Here is a 12084-nt window from a genome sequence, read left to right on the forward strand (position 1 = left end):
ACTTTTCCTCCATAAGTCTTCATACAGTCTGGCTCCCAGATATCCCTGATATACAATAATAAAGCATTAATGAGCTACCAGTGGTCTCTGGCATACAAACTAGCCGTAGAATATACACAGGGTATTTACCAATGTTAACCAAATTGTTTCAAACTGTTTTATTTCCTGTTTGAAAAGACAAAAGCCCTACTCTGCAGTAGCTCAAACATACTTCCTAGGAACAGTGGTCTAAATAGATCACACAAAGGAGGGAACAAAAACCAAGCAGAACGTTAATGTTAATAGCAATATTTCTGCCTTCAGAAAACCAGAATTAAAAAATAAGAAAAAAAAAAAAAGAATATGCACTGTGTGCGCAGTTTAAATCTTACTTTTACTTTCGTGTTTAGTACCAGACCTTTCAAGAGCCATTTTTGCTTATTAGCATCAGAAGAGATGTTGTCTTAGCAAGAACAATCCACATAGACACAGAAGATCTTACAGTTAAAAAAAAAAAAAAAAAAAAAAAAAAATTTTTAAAAAGCACCTGAAAGAGTCTCTTTTCCCAAACTTACTATTCTCTCCTTCAGTAATTCTCCAGAAGCTCTTCCAAGATCTTCTCACAGCAGGGGCGATGAAATTTATGGGGAGAGGGGACTGACCCCAGGTCCGGAGCGTCCTGCACTAAAGCGGCAGCTTCCCATGCGGGGCAGCACGAAGCATGCAGAGTATGCGACTGGGAAGTACTGACTACTCTTAAAAATGAAACCACAGTCATATCCGGAACTTCATTGTCTGTGTTCTTGGTCTCTGCTGGAGACTAAAATAAACAGAAATACAAATGCAGGAAACATGCAACCCTGCAACTCCTGAAATACCAGAAAGTATTAGAAAGATATGTTCATTCTTCCATGGTACTGCATGGCATAACTGTTTGCTAGTCTGCGTCTGGGGCGACTCACAGTGCACTTTTTCTTTGCATATAATAATAAAACAGCCAACAGCAGACAAAACCATCATGCTATATCACACCTTTTACTCAAGGTCCTTTGAGCATTTTCTAAAGCAGATCAGCACTACTGTACCTACTTGGTAGAAGGAGAAATCTAGGCAGAAGATTAACTCACTTGTCCTTCGAGAGCTGGTTAGCCACACCAGGGCCCAAACCACTCATCTGAGACAAGAGTTATCTCCACTGGGCAGTGCTGCTGCTCTTCCTTCCCTTTTCCATCATTGATTAAAGAGATAAAGCTCTCTACAGCAATCACTTTCCCTGGACATTTCCTTCAGGTACCAGTTACATTCATTAACTCTTCCGGAAAGCAAAAGTAGCTGTGCAGTCCTCCATGAAATCCCGGAACGAGACAGTAGACAGCCACACTAATTAAGCTAGTCTGGTTTAACACTGTTAAGGGACTAATTCCTGTGTTTAGCTCCATGCCATAGACAAACCCAGATAATTTGGCATGAGCTAAATGGGATAAAGGAAAGTGAGTTGAAAACAGACTTCTAGCTGCCATGAATTATTAGTAATTGAGAACTTAACCCAAAATCCTTAATCAAAGGGCAATCTTAACTGTATTTTCTAAGCAGGTAACAGGAATAACAATACATCAAATTAGCAAAGACCCAGAGTACCTTCTTACCTATGCAGAAGTGCATGCCATGGCCTAGAAATGTAGTAAGTAAAAAATGAAAAGAAGGTGTAGTTGGAGATGCTATCGGGAACTTTGGACAAATCCAGTTTCATATCAGCAGGCAGAGGGAGCAAGAAGAATTAAACACTGGGAAATCCATCTGTAGTTACTAGGTCTCTCCCTACTTCAACTGGCAACTCGAAGGACTTCTTTCTTGAAAGCCCTGTTCACAATACAGCGCTTCAGTGCTAAAAGAACAAGTCTGAAACACACGTGATGGACAAACATCTTTTTTCCCCAAAAAAACTGATGTTGCCACTAGTGCATGAAGTATCCAGTCTTCTGTAGAACAGCACCAGGAAATTCTGTATCAGAGTTTCATTTGATTTCATGCCCATTTCCCTCCCCCTGAGTCTTTCTGTACATTCCCAAAGCACACCTCACGCACACACACAGTCCCCCCACCTGGCCCTCACATAAAAATAGCCACTGAAGAACAATTCAAGGAATCAGCAGCACTCCCACCAATAACAAGTTCTGATAATGCACTTTCCTGCTTCTCCACACAGCCTTGCTTTATTGAAGAGCCACTCTATGCTCTCTCCATACCACAGCAAAGGGAAGCACGCAGGCATTTTCAGTGTCACTCCAGACTTGGGCTTGTGGCTTCCTAAGTGCTTTGTAGACACATACAGGACCGTCTTCGGCATGCCAGGTTTCCCTCCTGTGCTGCTGCGGAAGAACTGGGCTCTAAGTCTTCTAATCATATCAGAGAGTGTAACTCAGTTACCTTTCTCTCATGGAAGGAAAAATGTAAACAACTTGACCAGGTCCAGCAGCTGAGCAATACATTTCAAAAAAAAAAAAAAAGGCAAAAAAAAAAAGCAGCTGATGGAACTTACAGAAGAGCTTATTTGTGTTTGCTCATACAACTTCATCACCTCTACCAGGGCCAGAAACCTGAGATCACTGCTTTGCTAGGTCTGCATAGATCATCATCATGTATCTAGGATCCTTCATGAAAAAGATGGCTGAAGCTCACCTTTCAAAAGTTCTTCCCACAGACTTGTCCATTTAGCAAAAAAAAAAAAAGTAGAAAACCAAGTGATCATTATTTATTTATTTGAATAAATAGTACAACTGTCACAAACCATGCATAACACTCCTGCTGTGATTTTTAGCAAACATAGCATTGCATTGTAACTTGCTTACAGTACACAACTCTTGTCACAAAGCTGGATGTCTCCAACATATGACAAGTCCAGAATTTTTTCTGCAAGGCTGGTTTTTAGGAGTTAGAAATCCAAACTAAACACTGTTAAAAACAGTAGAAAATACTTTTAAAAAATACCTTAATACTGAAAGCACTGGAGTGTGGGGAAGAGGGGTAAGAAATCCTATAAGGTTTAAACTGATTAAAAAAAAATCTGCCACTGTTGGTTTTTCATCTTGAAAACCAGGATGCAGCAGAGGAGTATCTGGGCTTCTTCTGTGGTAATATATCTCACTGGAACTGAGTATATCAAGCAGATGCACCTAAAAGGCAAGTTGTATGGACTGGAAAAGATAGACATTCATTAAGTACTTACAAATGTGGAAGCTTTAATGCTGCAGAGCATTCAGCATTCCAGATGAACTCAAGAGGATTCTGATCTACCCCACTGGCACCCAGGGAACACATCTAAAACTCCAGCAACACAAAGAATCCATGAATAACATTTTTAACATTGACTTATCTTTTTGAGAGGAGAAGAAGCAAGTATCATGCATACGTAACAGAAAGGCATGACAAAAGCAGGTGTTTAGAGAAGCTTTCTTTACCTACATTGCTCTTTCGGGAAACTGGGCTGATTCGGGTGAAGCTCCAGTTCAGTAAAATCCACCTTGCTCACAATTTGGTTAACAATAAATACAGCATCTACAGGAAGAGTGACCTGGCTAGACAGCAAAGAGCCAAGGAATGAAAAATGTATTTTCCCTGTGCAACATTTACCTTAAAAACATAACAAAACAGGGTATGACACCTGACCCCAACCTGTTTAGGGTGGGCATCAAGCCTGCAGTCTTGACTGCCAGGGGTATTGATGTAAGGAATGCTAAAAGGGACTCACGCCTCAAGTTGGAGAGGAGGGACTCAGGTTTCTGCAGAGTGACCAGAAACATCACTGAAAAAACAGAGATTCTCTTAAAATCTGGCGGTATGTTCACATCTGCTCACATGCAACAAAGATATCAGCTGTATAATCCCATCTCAGAAACAGCCATTCCCTCTCAAAGTCAAATTGCTCTTATCAATCACCTCTTGTTATTTTCTGTTTGTTTTTCATATTAATATTGCTTGCAATTTCAAAAACTAGATTCTCTGGAGGTCTTCCCCAGCAAGTCAGAGAAACAAGAAACAGCACCAGCACTTCCACATCACCTGAAGGGAGGTGGGTGGAACGACAGCTCTTTAACAGACTTGTTTCCCACAGATAACACTGCATTAAACTAAAAGTTGGAGAGACCTTTCAGTTCAATCACCTTCCAGCCTCATGAGACCCCTATTCCATAGAACGAAAGTTAGACCAATTTCATTAACTTGCCAGGAGAGCTAATGCACCAGGCCTTACTGCCTCTGCAAGTCTCCTTGGTATTAATTGCTAGGTCATGGCAGAGTCTAGTGGTCCCATCTGAAATTCAAGTCCAATTGTTCTAGGCTCTGTATATACAGCAAGAAGTCAGCTCCCTCCTAAAGTAGAGGCAAGCACTGATTCCCCACAGAACCTTATGGAGTAGATCAAGATTTGAATTTTTCATGGAAAGAAAGGGCAATTTCCTTCCATCTTTGTTTTGGAGGTGTGAGAGGAGGTGACCCAAATGATTCAAATACTAGAACTCAGAACCCAAAAATATGAAACAAAGAAGCAGAAGCCCATTTCTCTCCCTTTGAGATTAAAAAATGTTTAAGGAGGGAAGGAGAAAATACCAATTGTAAAATTATACCATTCAAATAGCACATCTCCTCTTGAACTCAGAAGGGTAAATAATGTTTCGTGTAAGAAATCCATCTTTAAGGAAAGAAGATGCCTAGGTACAACAGGATGCATGTGAGTCCATGGAGCGGAGCAGTACTACCTGTTTCCTCTTTGAGACACTCTGCCTCATGTTTCACACAGAATCATGGGTGCCCGTAAAAGAAAAGTTGCTGCTGTGACACATAAAAGCTGTAGTCAAATCTCTCCCTTATGCACTCCAAGGAAAGAAGGGCTAGTATATGCATATTCCACAAATAATTTACCCTGGAAATTACAATCCCATTTCCTTCACACGGCTCTCCTCAAAAATCTACTCAGATGGCTCATGTTCCAGAGCAGCCTCCTTGTACACACTGCTGCACCTAGCACATTACCAGCCAGGGACAGCTCTACAGATGAAACCTGTTAAGTACGATGAGGTAACTAGAGTCTACCAGATAAATCTAGCAAACCTTTTTTAAAACAAATTCCCACTAAAATCCCATAACAGCTTAAAAGACCACAGGCCTAGGCCAGAGCCTAGCAGAGTATTTCTCGGGATGGCACAGGGCAACTCAATGAAATTAGTTTGAAGCATAACTGATCACTGAAGAGCTTCACATTTGAGCGCTAATCATTGGCTTGCACTATGTATACCATGTCTTGCATAGCCAGTGCAATCCATAAGTACAGGCAAGCTCTTATTTATACAGGAATTCAGTTTTACTCTTTAGGAAAAGAAAATACATAAAACTGTTTATAAAAGCCTGACCCCCAGAAGTATACAGCTGCCAATAACTCCAACAGGAATGAATCTGACCCTTTAACTCAGCTACATGAAATGAAGAATCAGCCTTTAAACTGCCAAGCTCATTATTCCCCGTGTTTGTTTCAGAAAGAACCAGGGGCAAAATGCACTAATCCAGTCTGTGCCTGTTTGACCAGCTCCTGACTGACCTGAATGAAGCTGCATGCTTAATGGATGACAGTGGCTCCAGTAACCAAATTTCTCCTAGAAAGGAGATGAAATAAAAAACAGACATCAAAAGATTAGCTGGTCATCCCATTGCAAGATTTACTTTATGTAAACACTGAATGGAAATAACACTGAGTAAGTATGAGGTTAACACAAAAACTGAAGCTTTTGCCATTAGCTTCAGATAGTGCCTGTAATTCCCCTCAGCCCCACCCACCCAACAGAACATATAAAACCTTATTTAACAGAAAAGGTTCAGCTTCTAAATAAATACCAATGCTGATCTTCTATTGCTAACACTTAAGCCTGGAAAATCATCAAATGCCAGTTGCAACTAAGAAGTATGCAAAAGAAAGTCTACTGTAGAATCAAAGAGTCTCCAGCCATGAGGAAGGACTCACGTTTTCCCTGCTTATTAAAGTAGTTAGTGGTATATTTCCTTTATCAAAAGAACATTGGTTGATCATAACAAACAACAGACCCAACAGTATCTTCTGGTAAAAGTACGAATTATCTACACATTTTCAAGTGACCTAGAGAATATACGTGCATTATTTTTAGTGGGATTGTCACACAAACAGCTACAGACAGACCACATCAACTGTAGAAAGAATGCATGAAGTATAGCATAAGGCACAACGGGAGTGTGCAGAGGGCATGTTTATTGTAATTTCTGCCTAAGGAGGTTGGAAGGATGAAGACCTCAGCAGCTTCCAGGATCATTCAATGTTCTTGTACTTTGTGAACAGGTTGTATAGAACCCTGAGGGTAGACTTCAGATCCAAGTTGACAACATCTGTGGAAGAAATGGAGAAATCCTTAATTTGCCTTTTGTTCTCCCTCAGTTGTGCTCAAAGTAAAAAAAGGCCCCACATCTCTGAGTCAATGTGATCAACAACAAAAAACCCCACGGAGTTCTGATCTCCCCACATCAAGCTTTTTAAATGTCCCATATGATGCACTTTGAAACAGCTTCACAATAATACAGCCACAGCTAACTTCTCTGGGAAACAGAAGAAAGATAATTCCCTTTCTCATCCAAAATTGGTTACAGAGAAAGACTACTTCCATCTGAGAGCTGGGATAAAGGCTTTGGGAAATACTACCGATGACCTCACTGGCCACAGAAGCAGCAAACAAGCAGCCACACACATCACATGAGATACTGAACCTCACACATCCACAACTCTGCAATGATACAGTCCATGAATAAACAAAGCCTGAATTCTCTTAGCAGACTCAAAGCCGCCTATTATCCAATGTCCCTTCTTACCATGCTAGGCCAGGGAACAGGTCTGGAACAGTTCTCAACAAAAAGCTTTTCTGCTAGCACCTCCCAACCTATTACTGTAACAAAATGCCAGGAAATACCACAGACATGTAATCCCAGGACTATGGCGGGGAGGCATAGCACAGAGAAGGCTGAAGAGGTGGAAAGAAAGGTTGGGTATAATATGTAAGAAAGGAGGAGAACGAAGCAAAAAATACACAGTAAACAATACATATAGAAGCAGAAGTAAGGAAGATGAGATAATTAAAAAATCATTCCAAGAACTAGGAAGACAGCAAACAGTTAACAGACTAAGTACAATTAATGTGAGGTCCAGGGGAAACACCTACTGCCTGTTTTGAAGAATCATTGCCAGGACCTCTCCACCCTTCCCTCCCACCCCATACTGGGTAACACTCTAACCCTCACACTTCATCTGGTATTTTCAGTAACCTCTCAAACTTTTCTTTCTACCCTTTTTCCTGTACTATTTCATTTACGATTTTGTATTTTGCATTTGCAAAAGAATCTTCTCCTGCTCCAAAGAAAGGGAAGATCCTAACTGCTGTGAAGTAATACACCCTGAAAAAAGAGATGCCTTACCTGGATAACCGAAATACGAAACACATTTCTAATTTTTCCAGGTATCATAGAAGGTTGCTTACTGCCATAGCATTCTCAGTAAGGTAACAAGCAGAATCAGCATTGGTTCCTCTGTACCAAGACCGTGTTCCCTCAGAAATGGATTTAAAATGTACATTTAACCATGGGAAACAACACTTTGCAACAGCTGTACATTTCTAAAGCTGGGAAATCAAGGCAAATATCTGGAGGAGACAACTACCAGCAGGTTTGACCCACTGATGTTGGCAGTCACTTTTGTTTGCTAAACAATTAAACAAAACAGCTCTGGCACTATGAAAATGCCAAAAAACCTGGCCCAAACAGTCAGCTCTGTAGCGGTCAGAGATTTGTAGCGTATATTTGACCCATTCCTCCCTAATGGTTTTCTTTTCCCCATGCCACTCATTTTCAGCTTCCCACTGACAGCAGGATGGGTCTTCTGAGCCACCGTTACCTCCACCTCAGGTGACGTGGCAGAACGCGGTGCGATCAAGTCTTGCAGAGTTCAGTCTCTGCCTCTCTGGCTGACATCAGTTCAGAGGGAGGAACCGCCTCTGCTATAAACCAAGATCAAGGTGTCAGTGGAGAGAAACAGAAATCTGGATGGTAGAGCAGAAACATTGCTGGAAGGTAGAAGCACAGCTAGGAAATGAGGGCACGTCCCAAGGAGAGAGCAGCTGGGAGTAAGAGGCAGCGAAGTGCTGGAGCAAGAGCTAAGGGCACCAGCAAGAGCACAAGCAGGAGCTGGAAGGGGGCCCAGACCTGCAGCACTGTGTGGGGCAGGTACCGTCCATCTGCCCTCACAGAGGCATTTAAGGTTGACTCCTACTAATCTCCAACAGCAATTTGAGCTAGGTACCTGCTGCTGATCACCCCTGATGATTACTCTGAGGAATGAGAAGTACAGGAGGCCCCATAACGAAAAGAAGAAATGGACATAGCTCTTTTATTTGGCGGTGTAATGACAGGTAAATTTAGGGTCAGAGGAAACTATTGTGGTCACATAGTCTGATCTCATGTATAACACAATCCTTAGAGAGCTTTACCTTGGAAATCCTGTACTGAGCTTACAAACCAATCTGTGGCTGAATTAAAACATAAGCAGGTTTTTCTTTTTTTTTTCTTTTTAAATCTTCCAGTATTAGAAATTCCACCTCCATCCCTTGACAATTCAGACTGATGGTTAATTACCTTCACTGTTGCAAAAGTTAGACTGTAATTTTAGTTTGACGTTTTCCAAACTTTCAGACCTTGTTATGTCTTTGTTTGCTGCATTAAAGAGCATGGTAGTGTGAGATGCATCCTCCCAGTGTGGGCGATTACAGTGTTCCTTATTGATCAGTGTCTAACAGGCATTCCCAGGAATAAGCATATTCTCAGCCTCCCATTTCTTACTTTAAGATGAAGCATGCTGAGTCATAACATTACCAACAACAACTAATAAAATGTTAACTGAAAGTGGCCATAAATGATCAAAATAGTTGAAAATATTCCATTAATTTAAAACTTTCACACTCCATAACAACCCCGTTAAAGCTAAAAAATTAATCCACTATAACATACTTTTGCTGCAGTAACTCAGCAAGTTCTGCTGCTGGCTCAATCTACTGAATTGAGCTGGAAGAACAGAGAAGAGGTGCTGTCCTGTATGCTCCTATTTTTGCTTATCACCTGTACAAAGACACACTAAAATATTAACCAAGACCTCTTTCTTGCAAGCTCTGCAGAAAGCGTGGGCTACAGAAATAAAAATTGTGATGTTCTGCTCTAGACAATGTTTTACAAGAAAATCCTACAACTAATTAAAGAGGCATTTACTACCCAATTCACACTAAAGGACATGGATTCACCTAACATGAAACTACAGTGACAGGCAAAGTCCAAGATGTTACTGTCCTCTCCACAGGAGCAGCTTTTCAAGAGCAACAGTCAGTTTTACAGGCAATTCCAGCCACACAGACACCACACGAGCACACTCACTCCAACAGCTAAGAACTACTGCTGCCGGGAATGGGTACACACACAGAAGAGGAAGGAATATACAGAATAGGCTGTACATCCTGCAGCAGCAAAAAGCAAAAAGGAGTGTTCTATGAGCTGATTTGGCTTTCAATCAGTAAAACACTTCAACATATTCTGCTTCTTACTGAATCTACACACCTTGTCCAGAGCAAACAAAAGATCTGCTATAGTGTTCTACCACTCATGATAGTGTAAGGATATAAGTAGCCTTATGGGAAAATAATCTCCTCTGTTAGACCAACCAATGAAAACAAAACAAAAAAAGGACAAGTTTTCAACTAGGGACATCTCCCAGGTTTTTAACATTTTTTCTCTCTCGAAACAGGCTTATCCAGCTTACCTGGTTTCCTACTGCAATCTCTTTAACACTTCCACTCAAAAACCTGCCATTCCTGATTGTGCATTCGTATTTCTCCAGTCTCCTTGTCTGACTCATATACCCATTGACTCAGCTCCAATACTCAGAACATTCCTTTACTTTCCCAAGTTATTGTCTTGTTTCACCGAATTCTTCAGGGGCAATTTTCATCCCCAAATTTAAAAGAACAGCACTGACAGGATACATATGCATTTAATATTGCATTTTTTCCCCACTATAACCAGCTCCACTATTTGTTAATCTATTTACTATCACCGCTTTGTCTCATTTTAAGTCAGATTGAACATTTCTTAGGGGCTCCTCATTTTACTTTGTTCTGCGGAAGCCTCTAACCCATACGAAGTTTGCAACACCAGGAATAGAAATTGCCCATTTAGCAGTCAAAGTTTTAATTCCTAGTGCAAACAACAATGCAGACCTCGTCATTAATTAACTTCAAGGTTCAGAGACTTTAAAGGGAAAACTCAGTTTTTACACCTTTCAGTTCTGACTCCCAAGTCCACATAAATCAACAAGAGAGTTTGCTACCAGTTCTCCTAAAAAAACCAAAATCCTTTCAGTGATCTGTCACTGAAATCTGGTAACACGAGTCCAAACTAGCGCTAACTGTAAGAATTATGAGAACTAGACCACGAAAAGCTTCCTGCCTGGATTGTTATTGAGAACACCAGCTAAATTTATAACATAGCACTGAACAGCTCTTGGATCATTCACTAAAGCTAGATTCATACACGTCAGCGAATCTATTCCAGACAAGAAACACATGTAAGGATATACCCCAGACACAGACAATGAATCCTTCGGAAAACTGTCAAGGGGTGCACTTACAGCTCTACTTTGTGGTACTACTTCTACTGTCTTCGAATGGAGTTGCACTTGAAATGCACCTGCTAATATGTCTTTATATACAGTTTAAAGCCACAAGGCACGTCCATACCTTCAGGGCGAGCTTTTGGTTTCTTCAGTCCTCCATCTTGCATCAGCTCAAAAGCAAAGGAAACATTATGGACCTGAAAGAGGTAAAGTGTTTAGAATTTTAAAGTTATATAGGTTTTAAAAACCTTTAATCAAATTTTAAAAATGCTTTATTCTCTCCGTACTTGAGGTAGAGAATGATAATTCTATTTAAATCAATATTAAACATTTATATGTTTAAGCATGGCAGAAAGTACGTATGAGAGACTAAGAAATGAAAGCCTGTATCATTACAGGGAAAATATTCACTTTCTGATACAAAGTAATTTAAGATTTCCAAATTTCAAGTGTAAAAATGTGACTGGGTACCCCATGAACCAGGAAACCCCATTAAGCCCCGATCTCAGTCTCTATAGCAGAGGCCAGAGAACTCCCTGTAACAACTACAAGAGAGCTGCATTTTCTTGAGTTCTTCCTGCCTGTACCCAAGATCAAAGTTTCTGACTACAAGGCAAGAGATCACCCACCGTTCAGGCAACAAGGTATGTAACAGAAGTGACGTAACTGAACAGAGATGAGAAAATACATATGGGTGTGTAAGAAAGAAGAAATAAGGACACTAAACGGAGTTATTTTCAAACAACATTAGTCTTTTCTGCCTTATTAACAGACTGTGCAGTGAATGCGCAAAACAAGCTAGCACAGCTGTATAGAAAGAGCTTCCTGAACAAGCCACCAAGGATCATACATGAACATAAAGTCAGAGGAAAGAAAACGGACAAAAACAAAAAATGCAAGAAAGTGGGTGTCTTCTTTTAATTTGTCCTTTGAGGAGTGAACATTATGGTTTAAAGAGATGTGCAGAGCAGCTTTCTCATCCACGCTTACAGAAATTTAAGCAAGGTAATTTGGATTATGAATTCTGTGCATTTTTGTTACTGTAAATGACAGTTCTGGAGATACATAGCAAGGGGGAGAGATTTAATTAAAGCTACTCATCTTGAAAATCAGGGAGTTAGGCATACAAAGCTCCCCTACAACACAGAAGAAAGGCACCTTTCACTGGCAGTTATTGCTCAGGACTTTATTAATCTCTTTTTACCCGCTACAGTTCCTCCTCATTCATTGTGACAAAACCAATCACTTTCAAGATGAAAATATTTTTTCCTTTCCCGAAAACACAGTCTACCTCTCCTTCTTCAATTTACAAATCCTCTTTCCTCAAGGTAGAGTCTCCACACAAAACCACAACATTATTTTGGGAATGCTGGATATTCTTTATGAAT

At 40.5% G+C, this 12084-nt stretch overlaps 1 protein-coding gene across 2 annotated transcripts in view; it reads right to left on the reverse strand.

Moving 5' to 3' along the window:
* Window positions 1-5937: 5937 nt before the first annotated feature.
* PARVB (parvin, beta) overlaps window positions 5938-12084 on the reverse strand; it is a 40532-nt gene continuing 34385 nt past the window's right edge. Inside the window, exons 12-13 of one of the 2 annotated variants that reach the window (XM_009704942.1) lie at window positions 10821-10893; window positions 5938-6384 (exon numbers count right to left, since the gene is read on the reverse strand). In XM_009704942.1, coding sequence (XP_009703244.1) covers window positions 6308-6384; window positions 10821-10893 — 150 coding nt within the window. In that variant the 3' untranslated portion in view covers window positions 5938-6307. The remainder of the gene's footprint in view (window positions 6385-10820; window positions 10894-12084) is intronic. The other variant, XM_009704950.1, reaches the window with a different exon arrangement.

The sequence above is a fragment of the Cariama cristata genome, unplaced genomic scaffold (genome assembly GCF_000690535.1).
Source record: "Cariama cristata isolate BGI_N322 unplaced genomic scaffold, ASM69053v1 scaffold3670, whole genome shotgun sequence".
NCBI lineage: Eukaryota > Metazoa > Chordata > Aves > Cariamiformes > Cariamidae > Cariama > Cariama cristata.